Source organism: Mytilus edulis, chromosome 1 (genome assembly GCF_963676685.1).
Source record: "Mytilus edulis chromosome 1, xbMytEdul2.2, whole genome shotgun sequence".
In the NCBI taxonomy this organism is placed as follows: Eukaryota; Metazoa; Mollusca; class Bivalvia; order Mytilida; family Mytilidae; genus Mytilus; species Mytilus edulis.
Window position 1 is genome coordinate 67,192,046 of NC_092344.1, and position 20,665 is coordinate 67,212,710.

Genomic DNA, 20,665 nt, shown 5'->3' on the forward strand with positions numbered 1-20,665 from the left:
TAGTAAAGTGTTTCTATGTTTTATTGAATTAAACGTGTGCTTTATATAAATGGTAATTCACCATTCAGTATAAAAAAGAAGATGTGGTATGATTTCTAATGAGACAGCTCCCCACAGGAGACCAAAATAACACCGAAATTTTAAAACAACTGTACGTCACCGTACGGACTTCAACAATAAACAAACCCCATACCGCATAGACAAAACTGCTTTCGCTCCATCCTGTTTAAGGCCATTTACCCTTTGGAGATTGTCCGATAACTCTAGCATCAATGATTATACATATATTGTCAAAATTCCAATCTGCTTCAGGGAAATTGGTACCGTAAATTTTATTTTCATCATTGTTCAAGTTAGTGACCATCTTATTCTAGCAATCTATAAACGTGTTAAAGTTCGGACAAATGGTCTAGTACTACCAACGTTGGGGTAAATTTGTTAAACCCCGCCAGAATGGTACTTTTTGGGGCTGTCCTGACCATCATGTGTTATCCGTTGTAAGGTAGTTATTTTTTTTTCGGAGGAGTTACTTTTTCTTTTTGTCAGATAGTTTTTTATAATTCCTATCGTCTTCTTTATGTATTATTTTATATTTAGCTTTGTTCAGTTTCTAAGTGAAATGTGTAACTATCGACCTTGTAGCTTTATTTAACTGAGTTTTTTCTCGATTTGTCCAACTTTATATTGAAACTATCATGAGTATTTGTAGATATGTCAAATAATCCTTCTATTTCTTCTGCCAAACATGAAAGTAGTTATTCACTTTAAATTAAACACTTTATATAGTGCGAGATAACTGCAAAATGTCATTCATAAATAATTCTGATTTTTCAGAGATAATATACATGGCAGAACTTATTAAAACATGGCACTATATAATTTTTATAAAGTTTTGGTGCAGATAATATGACAGTTAAAGAATTATACAAAACATACAAGATAGATAAAATAAGTATCAAATAACTATAGATGTTAGGAATTAAAATTAAATAACACGTAAAGTATTTGTTGCACACTAGTTTTTGACGGAACGACACCAATTTACGATAATTTTGAATTGTTTAAAAAATATCTTCCTAGGTGTCAGAATTATTCAATGGCAAAAATAGAGAATAAATTGTACTATCGCATGACAATATGACCTGTTTATAACAGATGACTTTATGCGAGTTGAAAAGAACGTTCTATTATAAGTATTTTTGTCTTGAACCGACCTCATCTAAGTTCAGATTAGTAATATCTCTACCTTGTACATTAATATTGTTGCATACTACATATTATTTTATTTCAATTCCTGTCAGAATTGATGTATAAGTGAATTATCAGTTTTATTAATGTACTGTCATAAGAGTTTAAGTTGCATAATGATTTGATTAAGATATCGTATTGTAAGAATTTTAATTCTTGGTGTTCTTTTACAATTTCTGCCTGTAGTGTTTACAAAGAGTAGTTGACTCTCTTCAACTTAATACCGCACACTTTGGAAACGCTATCCTTTCTTTGGAGAAAGAGAAAACATAATGGATGATATTTCTTCTCAATGTTATTTAAAGGTCATTTCATCCAAAATGTGTAACAATGACAGATTCTAATACGATTTTAAATTGAATTTAAAGATATTTCATTTTACAAAATCAAAGTCGTTTATAGCAGGTTTAAAATCAACTATACACACAAACAGTGTTGGTTTGTAATTTAAAAAAAAACATACGCCGTCTAAAAGGTGAAAATGACCGCTTTGTATTCTTACGCAAGTTTGCGTATACATAACCCATATTTGGACTGTAATCATCTTTTAGAAACACACATTAATACCGTAACATCAAGCATGTTCTCTTTATGTTGAGGTGAGTGCAATGCAAATTTTTTTTTTTTTTATAAATGGTACTTACTTTTCAAACTAAATATTGGAAATATTTTCAAATATACCCTGTCAAATCTTTTGAAAACACATAAATTTCTACTAGAATCTTGTTTAAATGACAGTACGTGAATTTAATTAGGCCTAACACTATCTTATGTGACATTTTATCTTGATAAATCAAATCTTGTTTAAATGGTGTGTTTTTAACTATTAAAAAAATGTCCATTAGTATTTCGTCTGAATTATTAAATAGAAAATATCATTGCTGAGAAAATTGGAACGTATATTTGAATTGACTTCACGCTATGTTTTTGCACATTTTGTGATTTACATCTTCGAATAGACTAATTATATGGAAATGACGACGCAATTCCATTAAAAAAGATGCAACAATCAAAGGCAAGAAAACGATTAATATTACACTCAATAAACTATCAGTTCAAGTAGAATTACATTTGAAGTTTGTTTATAGATTTTCTACTTTTTCTTCTAATGTAATAAGATATGAGATAGATAGGTTAAAGCGTTTTACTTTACGCTTTCTGGTGGTTTAAGCGCATATCGACATTCATGTTATTTTTATCTGAGTCCACAATATGTTTGAATTGGTTCAAAAAGCTGTATTCTTAATATAATTCTTTACGTTTTGAGGGCTTTTATTACTCTTTTTTGTTTGATCAATTTGGCGCATGTATGTTTTCCTTTCATTTTTAAGACCAAACACGTTTCTATATTTAAGAATTTGACCGAAAACAAAAAACTATTTTGATTCAAAATCATAAACAATAAAAAATTCTTCCATTTCATTATGTATACAGCTGCTTTATTCTCATTTAATGAAGCAAAATATAAATAGTAGTGTGAAATTTGATTAAAACTACGATGCTTTCAATTTAATACGCGAGACGCGCGTTTATCTATATAAGACTCGTAGGCGCTCAAGTCCAACAGGTGTAAAACATTGCAGATGCCATGTTTGTTTGAGGTAATAAACTGTCAATTACCCCAAAATGGCCGCATCTATGTTATGATTTCAATGTTGACTCTATATTCTGCCTCAATCAGCAGTTTTATATATTCAATAGCTGTAAATGGTCATCAAAAGATTCCATGATTATACCATATCGTCTCACTCGGTCTGGATCCCTCAGTAATTCATTTGATTCCTTTAGGTTTTGTTTGTTACCTTAAACTGCCTATTAATCGATTTGAAACGAAATTTTAATAACGTTATACTACTGTTGACTATATTTAAAGAATTTTGAAATTCCACAAAAAACAAATGATTGTCAAAAATGTATTCTAGTACATAATGCCTTCTAATTTCAAAACGTAGCTGCAGACTGCTTGTTAATAACAGAAAATGTTAAAACCGTATTAATCCTCGTTTGCATTGTGGGGATTATTGTGGGAATGCCATTTGTCATATATACTTGAGGGTTGATACATTTTTAAGTATGCGGTATACTTTAATGTATGTGGAATCCCTTGCGTTGGGAGTTAACTTCATTTACATAGTAATTTTTATGGCTTTTGATAAACTGTTACGAAGCTAATACAAATCACCTACGTCATTCATTTCTCTTTAACGTTTTATATGTATTTAAAACTAATGAACTGCAGATATCAATATGCAAAGAATTTTGCATGTCTTGGATAGATATGTGTTCAACCCTTGTCAAGTTTGACACTTGCTGCTAATAACTGTCAGAAGTTAAAACTTGAGAGCTCAAAGTGAACCTTCCCTTCACGCGTTGTGTCTATCTTATAAGTCAGATGAGATATATCTGGCAATTGTCAATCAATATGTTGTTAAATCAATCTACGTATGTCTGATTTATGAAACATGCGACATAAAGAACAAAAACGTTGTGTGTATTTAATGATAATAATTTGAACAGTAGAAACATAGAAGATACGAAAAGAAACTAAAACTTTTATTTCAATCGTTTTCAGATAACACAAATTAAAAAAACTGTGTTGCTTTGCAATATTAAATTATTTTTCGGACGAAAATTTAAACTGTTTTATATTGAAATCGTACACTTGGAGAACCCTATGATACCTATAAAAACAATTTCAGATCTTTTGTTAATCTCTGACACGTGATCTTTGACCTTACAAATCAGTGTTTAATTAGCACATATTTAATTTCTTGTCGTTTTAGTAATTAAACAAAGCGTTAATTCGTGATTGTTTCTTAGCTTTCAAAAAAGTTTTAAATCTTTTTATCTTGACGGCGTAAACCAGTATAGATAGTTTCAATAAGAGTGTCCATCAAGGTTCTTAAAAGACTTATGATATTAAGTATATTTACCTAGGTGTAAAAATCCTCTTCAAATTTGAAATCTCTAAGTAGAACTAAAAAACTTTTTTATGTCTTGCAAAACACATTATTTTTAATTATCTTTTTGGAAAAAAATGTCATTTTATTTTTTTCTTTCCCAAGCAAGTCCTATTGCCATAGATATAATTATTGAGGAGACCTAAATTATGACAAAATTGTCATTGAATTCTTTAATCAAATTTATGACACCTGTCCTTTGACAAGATACAATTATACTTTAGAAAATAATCACTGAAAATCTACTGAACATAAATAAGCATACGTAATATCTTGTCCAACCAAGTAATGATACTATCTCCTAAAACAATTATCTTCATTTTACAACTGATTTAAACTTGCTTTACAAATAAAAACCACAATGATTCAAATGTTCTGACCTTAGAATAGTGGGTGTAGTTTGTGTGTTTGAAATATTCCAATATTAGAGCAACTACCATCAAGACATACCCATCCATTGAGTATGTTAATTGTATTACCTTTTAACATAATGAACAGACAATCAAGTTGAAATGTTATTGAATTTGTATCAAAACAATGTGTCTTGTGTTGTCTTGTTTATTTATAAAAGGATATGTGGGGTATGTGTCAATCAGATTGCAATCCGACGACACCCATAACCAAGAGACAGCCACAGTTCAACATATATCAAGCTCCCAATCGCGTCGAGTATACAATTTGTCAATGAATAATTCAGAGCATCAAAGTGTTTTTGTTTTGTTTTTTCCTCTTGACACATACCAATCTAAGTTATATTTTATGACTAGTTTATACTTTAGTTATATGACATAATGTGGTACAAGAAATGAAAACAAATAAGACACTGGAAATGCGAAGATTCAAACTTTTATTAATACAATATTCAAAAGTTACACTGTAAATTTAACCCTCTGTCACCAACTGTGCCTGAAGGAAATTGAGGCAAACTAAAACATATAAAACTATTTGTATCGAAAAATATGTGCCAACGTGCTTAATATGAGGTATATGAATATAAAGCGTTTCTGGCTTCAAAGATACGTTCATAGATATATTGATAGTTACACATATTTAATCCGAGTTATTAGAGATTTGTAAATTATACATCCTTGTTCGTTATTGGTCCAAATTGAAGTCTACAATAATGACCTAAAGAAAGAAGGAAAGGGAGTATTTTAATAGAAAAGTCTGATGATTTTGTTTGGTTTAGTTTTCGTTTTTTGTGGAGACTTTAGAGCCATAAATATGCATCTATTGAAGTATGAACAATGGCTTAATAAAATACATAACAATGATAGGTATACAGTTCCGTTTAGCATTATCTTTAAAAGTTTAATAACCCTGAAGGTTTAACTATCCTTGCATCATAAAGCATCTTCAAGTGAATATATACAAATATTTAAATAGTAATGGACAAAATGAATAAGATGGTCCCTTTAATCACAGGGCTTGTATAGTTAACGACGACAGCATGCTATCCAATAGCAGGCTGTCTCGTTTGATGTTAAATGATATGAGGTTATCTCAACCAAGATATTTATCTCATCCGGATATCTCTATCAGGGTATTGTGTACTGGTTTATCATAAGTTCAAAGTTGAATTTATTTAATTTTTCGTTAAAATGGTATCTTATCAATTAAGTAATTAATTATGGTTATTTTAACATAATGAAAAACTATTTTCAAAAGATAAGTGGACCATTCAATACTAAGCAGACGTGGTTGCGTATGTTTACATCCCAATACTTAAGTAGACGTTGACGGGTATCTTTGACATCCCAATACTGGCCCAAAATCGTTTGTTCCTCAATGTTTTATCACATTTTGAAAAGGGACTGGCACTAATGACGCCATTTGTTGAGCCAAAATATCTCTCAATACGATTTTATTTCATCTTATCCTGATATCAATAATCTTTAATCAGTATCTTTTTACAGATCTTAGAACTTCTTTAATTATGTTTGTTTGTTGTTGTTGTACAACCGTTAGATATGTATCCTATATGTATTAGAATTGCTGGCTGGTTGTTTTCTATCAACTCATTTATTTATAGAATGGTAACATATAGTTAAGAAGTTCGCGCATTCAGAATTTTTTATTTCTTAAATCAAAGTATCATATATGTCGTTACCAAAATTATCTTTTATTATTTCAGGCAGTAAAAGAAAATATGGAAACAGGGTGCAAGTGCCATGGTGTTTCTGGATCCTGTACAACGAAAACATGCTGGACAACACTACCAACGTTTAGAAAAATAGGAAACTATATAATGAAAAAATATGGAAGAGCTAAATTAGTGACTACACTAAAAGCAAAACGTAATAAAGTTGCATCACATCTAATAATAAAAAGATTAAAAAATAAACATACAAAGCCTAGGAGATCAGACGTTTGTTATTTAGAAAAATCTCCTAACTATTGTGATCATGATCCACTAAAAGGATCATTGGGAACAGTCGGGAGAACATGCAATCGGACTTCTACCGAAACTGACGGTTGTGACTTAATGTGTTGTGGGCGTGGTTACAATACACACCAATACACAAAAACATGGACGTGCAATTGTAAATTTCATTGGTGTTGTTATGTCAATTGTAATAAGTGCAGCGAACGAACGGAAGAATACACTTGCAAATAATCAACGTCGTTAAATGACTTCTAGCTGAGGTTTCGAAGTACGCCAAATATGGCATGATATTTTGACAATTCCCACGTGGCACTGAAAATATATGGTTACTTACGTTACGTATTTGCTTATAGAGATCTAGCATATCATTTTTGCATTGTGTCCCATTTTAAAGTTTCTGATGACAAGAATGAGATGTTGCTGAAAATGACTAATCGACGGCGTACGCACTTCACGTACAACTGGATACAGAAAACGACACACGTGAGCGTATGAAACTGACATTCAGCCTCGTGACTTAAGTTTGTTGATAACAATTATGAACCATAATTATGATATTTGGTGTTGAAATGTGATATAAATCATATCACTGTTGTTATTGTCTGTGATACATGTATATATAAATATATATATTAGATTATTCCGCGTATGTGTTTCATCATATGCACATTTAAACGTATATTACGTTTTTCATTACTAAGAATTCATTACACATCATTTGTCGAGGTATATGTACATAACTGATGGTGCTTGAACAGTGAAAAGCCAAAATGATTCAAGTAAAATTGTTTGTATGACCACGCGACGGTCATTTCATTTCATTGCATCTCAATTCTATTGTTCTTTATATTTCGAAAAAAAATAAGTTCTTTTAATAATTTAGTTTAAAATTATATTAGTCTTTTTACAAGACAAAAGATTGCACCTTGTTTTCTTTTATATGTAGTGGATGGACATATCCAATTCATTTGATATTTTCTTATCTTGCCAAACATTTCACACTACAAAAGCTATTTTTATCTACATATTGTACATACCATGTAAATTAAAATTAAATATTTATGTTTTCATATTTGTATTTTCTCAATGAAAATATAATAGTTTTACTGTGTTTGATTTGAATTCCGGGTTTTACCTTTATCAGAAGCGTTCAGTACCAGAATTGTGAAAGCAGTATAACACTTCATTGTTGTGTTGGGCTATTATCTCATTAACATGTATACCCCACATATCTTATTTATATTAAAATTTGCAGCTTGATTTAATTCAAAGGTTAATTTTTTTCTGAGTAATATGCAAAAAATATTTAAGATAATACGTCTGAAGCGATTTTCCAAATTAACATTGATCAAGAACATTCAAAGTGTTAATTATTAATGGTCTAGTAATGCATGGTCTAATTTGGATCTAAAATGTACACGTGAAGAGATATTTCAGTCTCTACATACTTTACCAAAGGAATACAAAAACTGTTCCATGATATTTGTGATGATTACTGCAGTATAAGTCATAAATTGGAACTAAAATGGCTTGCATACACAACGAGAATTGGTTTACCAATAGTTGTATCCATTTCTTTCGTCCAACAATTCTTGTATTATAGTCCTTGACTAGCCACGTTATTACTGGTGACTTAAACATTGGCAATAACATAGATCAGCGTAATGTTTTATCAAAAGCCCCGAAATATCGTGAGCTTAATCCATCAATTGTTAACAAAATTTACAAAAACTGATGGAGTCAGTCGAGAATTAAATATGCAAGGCAATGGGTTTAACGCGAAAATGAAGTCGTTGAGACTCTTTTCGAATGTACAGAACTGTGAGGTTATAAATACAAATCAGAATTGAAAAGAACTGAGTTAATCTATGAATACCCGAGCTACATCAATCTTTAAAGACCAAAAAACATCTTAACATCAATGACAACTCTGTTTTCGCAGATAAATGCCCAAAAATTGTTTCCGTATTGAAATCACATAACATTAATTGCTTGATAATAGAATTAGGAACTGACAATCCTCTACATTTACCCATAACGACACTTACCATGGAAGGAATCCAACATAATCATATGACTTCTCTGTGTTTCCTTAAAAGCGATTAACATTGTTTGGTCTTTCAAAGAAAAATTCCAAAGAACTTTTCAAGTACATCAAATATAAGACTCTTTCATCTTGCAATAGTTTTTTAAAACACATTTGACATGTCTTTACTTTACACAAGTATTCGCCATTCCAAACTAAAATACAAATTGAAAGAGTTTTTCGTAAAAAAGGATGTTCAACGTAGATATAATTATCTTGTTTTAGAAAGGGATAAATCGTACTTTGCAAAGAAATATCCCTCTGCCTCAAACCTGAGATTGACATTATCAAGATGCTTTATTTCTTGGTTGTCAACATATTTTTGACGTTTGGAGAACGTTTATTTGAACAATCAATCGACATTTCCAGGGCAAACCAACTGCGCCACTCAATTGTCGACTTGTTTCTTTTCTTTCTATAAGGCTGACTTTAAACAGGAAATTTATAGGAAGAAGCAAAATAAGTTAACAGTATCCTTTAATTTCACTTTCCGCTATATATATGATGTTCCCTCACTAAATAATTCAAAATTTGGTGACTATCTTGAACGCATCTATCACATCGAAGTTGACATAAACGATTCAATACATACGGTTAATATCCTCATAGCATCACATTCAACTAGAAATTGACAATGATGATCGTTTGAAACAAGTTTATGAAAAAAAAGTAGCAACATTCCACGAGCGCCTGCAAACTGTGTATATATCCCAGTTGATACAATTTTCCTAAGCTTGTGTTTCATATTTTGATTTTTCATTGAAAAAGAGTTACTGTTTTAACACTGAAACTTTTAAACCAAAGAGTTCCAAGTAGTGAAGTTAAAAGCATTCCTTCGACAATTTTACGGACGCCATCACGAGTTCGTTGACCGTTATGAAATATCTGTTTTATATATGACGACCAATTTGTTCCAAATAACGTAGACACAATCCTTTCCCCTTTAAAAGGCAACAGCAGTATACCCGTGTTTATAAGACATAAATCGATTGAGGAAAGAAACAAATCGGGGTTACAAACCACATCCGAAGGTTACAAATGAACATTCATAACAGGGAAACAAACAGACAAATAATATGATAGTCTACACAACCTTCGAACCGCAGAACAACAATAAACATGTTGCATTTACGCTTATCAACGGTTTTGTACATGAGTAACACGACGGCTGCCACATGTGGAGCAGGATCTGCTTGTCCTTCTTGAGCACCTCATATCCGACAGTTTTTAGTTTCCAATGCTTAGTTTGTTTTGTGTACTTTAGTTTTTCTGTTGATCTTAATCTTTTTTATCATGGCGTTGTTAGTTTATTTTTAACTTATAATATAGTATCTTATCTCCTCTCTTTTATTCATAAAATCTATCATTGTTTTATTCCGTACTTTTATATTCTTAAAATTATTTTTCCGTATAGACACTGTTGTAAGAATACTGGGCGGTGAACATGTTTAAAAGTATTGTGCTTTATTTGTGTTTCCTTGACGTTATGTGGAAAATTAACAATGCAAGTTTATGACTATCAAAGAGTATCACAATCATTTGATGTTGAAGAGTGAAAAGATGAAGAATAAGATGAGAAAAAATGAATTCAACATCAATTGAAAACACGAAAAACAAATTAAAGCTCTACTATTGTTAAAAAAACAAAGAGATGAATTGCATCTATGTCTTTGTTGTACGTTATCTTTGTCAGTTATTTTCTTTTTTGATAAAATCAGACATGCAATCTTATACATCTCTATATTCAAATAACAATTAATTCCATTTCTTGCTAAAGCATACAACAATATTTCGCAAAATGACGTATAATGCTTGTGATTTAATTGCTACATGACTACGTAAGAATTACTGAAATCTCACTTTCTATTTTAACAATATGTTAATAATTCACACATTTTTGTGTCGATGACTCATTTAAATCTTATTATAATACAGATTGTTGATTTGAAGATCTCCAAATATAAATTGTTTAAGATCTTTTGGATTACAATGTCAGAAATTAAAAGAAATAAAAATCTTATCGTCATTTCTTTGACAAATTTTTTTACATCTAATTACAAAGTTGACACATAATTAAACCAACTTCAAAGGTATCAAGAAAGAATTATTAGAACTTCTATCATGCAAATTACACAACAAACTGGTAATCAAAATATTTGTCAACAGACGAAAGGGCAAATGACACGTATATCTTAATTCTACCGCCCTTTTGTGTTGGTGATGTAATAGGTATATTAACCAAAAAGACAATTAAATCTGTAGCAATAATTGATTTTCATTTTACTTTGGAATCTTTTGATGTTCTACGTTAATTGGATGATTCAGCTACAATGTAAGGGTGGATAAAAGATACTTTTCGTGTCATTATTTGGTCAGGTATACAAATTCTTCAAGCAGGCGTAGTCAAAATCAGTGCAAGAGTGCATTAAGACCCGGTGATTTGGTAAAAAAAAATTGCAAGCGTCGTACCTTCATTACTATAAACAGCTCTCTTTGACGTGTAGCAGAAACAGGGTAAACTTAAAGCTGCTGAATCGTGGAATATTCCAATCATTGCAAATGAGACAATTCTCCATCCAAGTCACAATTAATAAAAGGTAAAGCATTATAGGTCAAAGTACGGTATCCAACACGGAGCATTGGCTCACATCGAGCACAAGGCTTCAAAAATTATCAGTGTAAAACCATTCAAACAGGAAAACAAAAGGTCTAGTCTATGTTAAAAAAAACGAATAACATAGAATGTATTTAATTCTAAAATAATTGTTGTTCATGATATAAAAGAACTGAGCAAATTATCGTATAGTAGCGTATGCGTGGTACTTAAATGACCAAGAGCTGTTTTATTTAAGCCCTTGCTATTCTGTTTTGGTGTTAATTTGGTAGTTTTAAAACTTTATGTACATATATGTTTATGTTTTCAATGGTACCCAGAATGTATTTTAGACTTTACAGGTAAATTTTTATCCATGATACTTAAGATCTGGCAAAATTATCGCTAGAAGTGCATTGTGCTTTATGGCTAAGAATTATCTTGCATGAATTCATCTGTTTGTTGGATATTCATTCGTTAATTTCAATTTATCTACACCTCTTATATATATATATATAGTTTGCGCGCGCTAACAATAACAGCCGCAATGACCTCTTACAGTACAAACGGAAGAGGCGTAGCAAAATAGTCCCGTTTGTTCTAACATACAATCCAGCCTTTACTAACCTTTCACGTTTGATCCGTGCCAATTGGCAAATTATTGCCAAACACCTTAAATTATCCAAGATCTTTCCCAATCCTCCTGTCTTAGCTTTTCGGAGATCAGCAAGTATGAAAGACTTATTTGTAAGAGTTGACGTCTCCTCAAATAAAAGCTGTTCAATTGCAGGATGGTGCAAGTCATGTGGTAACAGACGTTGTCTGACTTGTCAACAAATACTAAATACTCAAACATTTACTTACCATTCGACTGGGTCTGTGTACACTATATTTTGCAATGTAACTTGCAAAACCCAGAATGTTGTATACCTCCTTCAGTGTCGATGTGGCATGCAGTATGTTGGCGAGACAAAGCAGCCATTCAACAAACGCATGAATGGTCATCGAAGTGACTACACTTGCAAGCCCGACCTACCCGTGAGTCGTCATTTGAGATCACCTGGGCACGCCCAAGCTGATCTCAAAAATCTTACTATCACAATCATAGACCACAACGAGGGTCGGTCGAAGGTCGACAGAGTCGCTCGGGAAAGTTTTTGGATAAGAAAGTTAAGGAAAGTTTCCCCAGAGGGCATGATGAAAAAACATAGAACGAGTCACTCATTTTCCTGTCATCACTTGTTTCCAGTAACTCCGGCTTCCGTACTGGCTTTACAGTTTGAAGATTTAAATCACAGGGCTTCATTCATTTGGATGAATGTATAAGTACGTAGCCACGTTCAATTATTTTACCTTATTAAATAAAACTTATTTTTCTAATCATTGTTAAACTGCTATTCGTTTGGGAGGCTTAAATATGTAGTTTCTGTTGCAATTGCCCTACCGTTGTCAAATTTGAAATATTATACCAACTTGGATCGGTTAGGGCATTTTTGATTTGTTTGTTTGAGGACTGCCCTCCATGCAGATATCACATCTAAATTGTCACAACCTTTGGAAATTTAGAGTTGTGCAAGTTCACATCGCAAATAACTATTTTTATTTGGTATATCTTTGTAATTTTTGCGCCGTGTTTGGAAATTTTAAAATTGTACCAGCGTCCGTGGTGTCCACTTACATTGTATAAACGTTCAAGATTTTGATAGTGTCTCAATTTGAATATATTGACATGATTCATTTGACATCGTGCTATTACCGAAGAAGGGTATCTGTTATCCGAAATATCTAATATTTGTTCATTTTATAGTTATTTAATGGTGATGTTGTACCCTTTTTGACTTGTTATATATTATATTTTGTAGTGTACAGAATCATATTACATGATCCATCGCCCTATAAGAGTAATCGTTGACTATTTATTCAGTCATTTTATATATATATATTATATTTTATATATATATAAAACATTTTACCAATTTAGTATGTCTAAACTGCTTTCCTTTCGTTGTCTTTTTATTATGGTCATCAACATTTCTTAAATTTTGTTGTCTTGAAAACAAAAAGTACTAAAAAGAGAATTAAAAAAAAACAATCCAATGATATCAAGGACATTTCGTTTACATTTGAATAACTTTTTGAACGTTTGTCGATGTTTGTTAGTGTTTGCTTAAAGAAGTGGTACAGTGTTTTCATAAAGAAAGAATAGTTTTGAAGAATTGCGTGTTAAAAGTAATAAAACCGTATCAACTTGCGTTAAGATGATTATGGGCCTTCTAGGGAGATATTCGATCGAGGTATAAACAGCATTATTTCAACACTTTGAAATGTTCAATCTTATAACGGGTGTAATTTGGTATACATAAAGACTTCAGGGTATTGTATTTGAACAATGATGTAGTCTAAAGATTAATTCATAATAAATGCGTTAAAAATATTTCTTTTCTTGATCAGAATGCATCAGTGTATTCAGTTTCATTTTAATTAATAATACTTGACTGGGTCAACTAAATAGTCGTAGACAGATAATATACACGACTTTAGCTTCTAAATTTATAGCCCTTTAAAAAGTTCGAAAATTGAATGATCTAAAATAGAAATGGCACGATTCACAATATGGCCCACACAACAACTTGTGACTGAAACCGATTATGCATATGACAGATTACAATTTCTCATGCAGTTTTTTTTTTATCTTTGAATTGTTGAAAATACTTGAATGCAGTATTGCCAGTGCAAACAATTTATTTTTGTATAGTTTACAAATGCAAGGTTATGGTATATATTTATTTGTGTTTGTCAGGAGAATAGATAACCATTTCTTTTTGTCACAATGCATGAAACATTTTTTATGACTGCAAAATAGAAAATTTGCAATAAATCATTTGCTCATTTCATACTGTCCCCACCCTGACCATTATTTCAGAAACTGCAAATCAATTAGAAGCATTTTACAAGAACAAAAATCGAAAAGAATGCAACATGATCTATGAGTAAGATGACATTTGTGACCAATTCATAACAAAATTTGCATTGCTTTATAAAACCAATTGTCTCTTGGTTCACAAGTATGTTCTTTGTTGTAAAATATTTTGAAATTACGTCTCAAAAGTCTTAGACAACCAGCAATCAATCCATCAAAAGCTTTGTCCTTTTATAATCTTACTCTCATGTAATATTTAATATTTTACCAAGTCAGGAATATGACAGTTGTTGTCCATTGGTTTGATGTGTTTTATGATTTGATTTTTCCGTTAGATAATGGACTTTCCGTTTTGAATTTTCCTCGGAGTTCAGTATTTTTGTGATTTTACTTTTTAGTTCATTCATTGTATGGTGTGCTGTCAATTAGATGGACTTTAATTGTAACAAAAATGTTGACCTGTAAAAAGAATACCATTTTTCATAACTAGAATGTATCCAATGGTGGTGATGTTCAAGAGATGAACTAATATTATGGAAAATTGTACTCTTTACATATGTAAAACGTATGTTTTGCATAATTTACTAATAATCTTTTCTTTTAGAAACACCAATTATAATTATTTACATGTGTAACAAGAGGCAAAATACATAATCCTTACAATGTATAACCGGATACGAATGATAGTTACAAATATAGAACAGTACAGTACAATATCATATGACAGTGAATTAACAACATTTTAAAAATGTTATTCGTTACTTTCAAATGAAAAAAATATATTTCCTATATTTTTCAACCTTCGGATATCTTCGGGAAAATGCAAAACTATAAAGTTTTAATTAAACATTTTGACACTTAAAAAATAATGAAAATAGTTTCCAATAATGTGAATCAGAGATGTCCTGAATCTCTGAATACTAGAAAGCAAAAAAGCAAAAACACCGAACTCCACGGAAAATGCAAAACCGTAACGGTAAATCCTTTAGCAAATGCCAAAATCAAAAGCTCAAACACATCAAAGAATGAAAAACAATTAACGTTTTTCTGACCTAGAACATGCATTTCCATTCGTAGAAAATTTTGGATTTAACCTGGTTTTTTAGCTTGCTAAATCTCTCACTTGTATGACCGTTACATAGAATTCCATTATATTAGTCCGGCCGATCGGTGAAAAAATTGCTCAAATAATGAGGAAAGCACCAAATTTTGTATGATGGTACTATTGTGTGTACTGAGCCATATAAGCTATGGACCCACCCTCAGAATTAAATATGGCGGCTTATTTCAAGATGGCCGCCACACATTCTAAAATATTTCCCAGTATTGCACAAACCACAGTGGATTTGATGCTGGAAGCACAAAATTCAGCATATTTGAATGACTTGGTGTACTTATCAAGATTTTGTTTTGATCTATCCTTGAAATTCAAAATGGCCGCCTTGAAAAACAAGCAAATATTTATCATTGACAATTGCCCTGAATTTAAGCATTTTTATTAAAGTATTATCTATAGTGTCATTTAGTCTCTGTTTCAGTTCTGTTGTTTTTTATTTTGCCTGGCTTGTCGTTTCATATACAAAGTAGTAGCTTTTATAAAACGCTGCAGTAGCTTTAATTAAAATCTGCAATCTTTTTTGTCTTGGGTTACATATAAAAGCTGTGATTGGAGATTTATCTGCCCTGAGATATTATTCATTGCCCATCTTATTTCTTGAGTCGCAATATTTTGCAATTTGAGATATTATACTGTGATTTGAGAATTGTATCAGTGAAATGGAAGGAATTGAGGACAACAAGAACAAGAACATTGAAATGGCAGAAACTGAATTATTTGGGGAAATGGAGAAACCCACAGCTGAAGACACTTTAAAAGAGGACAACTCAGAAATTTCTTTTCAACAATTGTACAAAGAATTTTTAGCAGATACAAGTAGGAAATCTAATGCTCTTTGAAGCTGAGATGTACCGCTATATAAAACAGAGCGAAGCACAAATTGATGAAATATGTGTTGGTCTCATAACGATGCAAACTGATCAGAACGAGGCAATGCATATTGATAATGTACAAATGAGAGCAATATCTCAGTAACTTCAACAATCTGTAGATAGGATAGACCCCATGGTTCGTTGTAAGCGCTTGGCGGAATTTACGGTCAGACCAATGAGAAATTCAATGTTGTGGTGAGACAGGTGGACAATCTGACAAAAATGAGGAAGGAGACACAGTTCAATTTAAAAGTTCATTTGGACTGAAGGAAACTTTCCAACAAATGGCATCTATTGTGAGTAAATGAGTGGACAAGCGAAATAAAGAAGTTAAAATTCCTACAATGAACATATCATCAAAGCCAACATTTGACCTTAGCCAGTACAATGCAAGAACACCAAAGGTACACAATAAACTCTCTGATTTGGGTCTTTCCCAAATTAATTCGTACGAACCATCAACCACACTAACTCTGATGAAGGCATATTTGGTGTCTTCACCTAAAGTCGGAAGTCCTATGTCAGGGCCAGTTCAAATTATTCAACAACAACCTCCATTTAAGGACATACTAGACCTCTAGTACTGATCAAGAATGTCATCAAATGGCCTAGGTGTCTTCTTACGTACACTTACCACCTACTATGAGTCAATCATATTTGGTTCAGAACAGCGCACCATTACAGAAACAATTAGCTGCATCTGGATCCTATCAAGTTTCTCAAATGCTGACTGCCGTGCATACTAACAGTACCATCCCTGTCGAGTCAATAGCATATACTCCTCCTTCCACATGTATGACTCCAATTATGACAACCTCGTCAGCTTCTAAAGCTCCAACAGACACAACAGCAAGCCGACTCCACTGACCGATCCAGGAAAAAGGCAGGGGAAACCAAAAGAGCGTAGCAACAGCTTTTTTCAGACTCCTCTCTGGAGAGAGAATATACCCGATGGCAAGAATATTCTTGTGTCAGGGACCGGAGCCCAAAACATGCAAATATTCAATGGAAGAAGATCCGTGACTTGAGAGGCGTTCATTTACCAAATTGAACGGACTGCCAAAAGACGACAATGGGAAAAAAAGAAAAAAAAGATTTGTAGGCCCCTACAATGCCTGGCCGATGTTGCCTTGGAGTACGCTTACAAGGTACGCACAGATGATGATTCCAAGTCCTTAAGAAAAGCATTGAAGCAACGCTTCAGAAAGAAAGACGGAGACCAGATTTGAACCCAAGCATTCCTCCGAGGAAGTAAAGACAAAGATTCTGCAAGACATGTAATAGAGAGTAACCCAGACACGATCAACAAGGCGTTGAAACAAATGAAAACATCAAAAGCCAACCAGATGGCGATATATGGATCAAAAAGTGCCCATAGGCAAGTCTTCTTTGATGATGGCACAGTATCACCCAGCGATAAAGGGAATATGAGCAGTCCTTTGGAAAATGAGATGCGTTACCTCACTCAAATTGTCACAAAACTAGCTGGTTTTATGGTTTCAACTAATCTGCGTTACCATTGATTGGCCGATCAATATAACGTTGGGCCTTCTGACCAATATAATCGTGGAAGATCACTTGATCAATATACACGTGGAAGATCCTCTGAGCAATAGATCTCCAGATAGAAATACAGGAAGTTTAATGCCTATACACCAGCAACACCCCCACCAAGCCAGAATTCATATAGTCCCTAAGAACAACGATCAGCATCTCCACGGACTCCAGAAATCCCGGTTATTTTGGACAAAGGTCACTTTCACCAGGAAACAGAGCAAATCAAACTGTTACTCCAACAACGGGGGTCTTTAAACAGCAACGGGTCGGGCTAGTATGCTAACGCTCGACTACAAAGTATATTATTCATGAAACATCACCTCATGATAAAACACAGGCCCACGATATTGTCATCAGTTGGAAAAAGTCTAGCAGTACGAAGTACTATATACGACAAGAATGTGAGCATGATTAAGGACACTGCTTCAATGATAACATTTAGTAAATGAGAAATTAATTCCAGCAGATAATGAAGATTCGGAGACCGTAACGCTACGTAGTTTGGGTGAGCAGCTGGTTACTGGGAAGATTACAAAGAACACCTCTCTCGACTTTGATAGAGTAAATATACGATAGGATGTGTGCAAAGCGCAGTTATAATAGACAATGTTATACTTGGGCTAGATATTTTGGCCACACTGGGCGCAGTGATAAATCAGAATATTCCCACACTTATCATCATCAACAAAGTGATAATTGCGGCATTTTTTTTAATAGTGGAGACGAGATTTCAACTCAGCAAGTTTACATAAAACGAACCATCACAGCTCCGCCTAACTCTAGAAAGACTGTTACCATTAAAATTATTGAAAATGCTGACCAGGAGTTCATATTAGAACCATGATCGATGACTTATTGCGTATTGGTTTCGCACGTAGTTGGAAAAGAAAATAGTTGTCCCTTAACCATTTCTAACGATGGCAATCATCACATCCGCCTGAAGAAAGGTACACCTATTGGTTACATAGAATAAATTTGCGATATAGTCTTAATAAGAGATGAAAACGCAATAAGTGACTTTAGACCTGGCATTAAAGAGACATATCCAAGGTTCTGATAAGTTACCTAATATGCCACCAGATTCCACCGACCTATGTCAACGTTCAATCGATTTCATTCCAACCATTAAAACAGACAGCGATTTAAGAACAATTAAAATAACATGTAACATATTAATTAACATTTTAATTTTCACTATTTGTTTTTATGTATTTGCAGCCATATTTGAAAATGTATGCGTTCTGAAAATAACCTAACTATTTTATTTTATATTTCAAATTTAATTGATAACAAATTCAAGAACATGAAGACCATTTTTAAAGAATCATTACTATAATTTCCAAAATTATTTAGAATATCTTGAGGATAATCTTGATATTTATAACGTTTTTCCGCCATCTTCAAAATGGCAGCCATATTGGATTTTTCTAAGTGGGTCCATAGCTGAAATCAAAGGGAATACAACCAAGAACTACTGTGCAAAGTTTCATGCTTTCCTCATCAAGTGAGCAATTCTGCTCTATTTCTGCACCAATCAGCCGGACTATATTGTCAACAGTGTGTGACCAAAACAAACAGACATAACAGGTAAATTTGTCAAAGTTTGGGTTACAGCAGTCAACCTTGTGTTATAATCCTAATCACTATAAAAACAAGTACCTATTTTAACAAACAAAAAAAGACTACAAAAAACACCAAAAGAAAAAAAAATAACAAATAGACACGGTACATAAGCAAAACTGAAAGACAATAGTACAAAAAATAACACTAGCACAATAACACTATGTCGGGGTTGATAAATAACTTAATTTTAAAATACTAAGGCTTTTCTACTTCATGAATAGATTACCTTAGCTGCATTTGACAAAACTTTTTCTTTATCAATGCTCTTCAATTTCGTACTCTATTTGTCCTTTTAAATATTTTTTTTTTTTATTCAAGCGTCACTGACGAGTCTTTTGTAGACAAAACGCGCGTCTGGCGTAAATATTTTTTTTTTAAAGAATGAGAAGTTGACATAACCCTGGTTCATCAACCTTCTGCTCCAACACATTTGAACCACCTCTCCGTTTCTTAAAGAATATTAAGGATCCACTACCAGAGTACAGATATATTTTTTCGGGATTGTTGTAAAGTATTCTCTTGGCAATATTCAGGTTATATTATAATTCATCCTCGATTTTTGTTTTAATTGGGGAATTTTTCTAGCAATCTTTACTTTATAAACGTTTTAAATCGATTCAAAACATATCTTCAGTGTTATGAAAATGGATTTTACTATTTCAGTATATTTGAAATTGCGTTATCCTGATCTGTTCGTTTCGAATTTTAAGTTTCATAATTACGGCGGTGGTCGGCAAAGCTGATCATAACTCATCCAAAGTAGAATGGGTATAAATGTAAAGTACCTAACCCATGGAATCTACTACCTGGTCAAACATTAATGAAATATCAAGTCCAAAAATGTGAAACTTTTTTTTATAAGTCTTTTAAAATATTTAACTAAATATGTGAAACATTTCAAAGAAGAAAACTTATTGTTAGATACGATTTTTAACAGTAAACAAAAATCAAGTATCAAAATCAAATGTCAGACGGCAATAAACACTAGAGTCATACTATTAGGGTGATATCAAAACTAATCCAACTATTTCACTGGAAAACACAACATGCAGCGATGGTGGTGTCGTATACGTGCAATTGACCAAAGAGCGAGAGCCCGAGTACTAGTATTGTATACCTGACTGTCCAGGTTAATTCAGTCTTAAAGTTTTATATTGGCTGCTTCTCTGCTAAGCACGTGCGGTTTAGTAGTAAATACAAAGACTGGTCTACTCGGTTGGCATGTATTCCTGCGAACTGTGAACTAGCTTGCTATAAATCCAACTCAGCGTATCGGCAAAGTACAACACAGGATTCATTACAT

General features: G+C 32.5%; 1 protein-coding gene across 6 annotated transcripts in view; it reads left to right on the forward strand.

The window, feature by feature from the left end:
• The window catches only part of LOC139487640 (protein Wnt-7b-like), an 81,262-nt gene extending 73,598 nt beyond the window's left edge, over positions 1–7,664 (forward strand). For all 6 annotated transcript variants that reach the window (XM_071272610.1, XM_071272596.1, XM_071272603.1 and 3 more), the window contains one exon: positions 6,343–7,664. In XM_071272610.1, coding sequence (XP_071128711.1) covers positions 6,343–6,825 — 483 coding nt within the window. In that variant the 3' untranslated portion in view covers positions 6,826–7,664. The remainder of the gene's footprint in view (positions 1–6,342) is intronic.
• Positions 7,665–20,665: the final 13,001 nt, after the last annotated feature.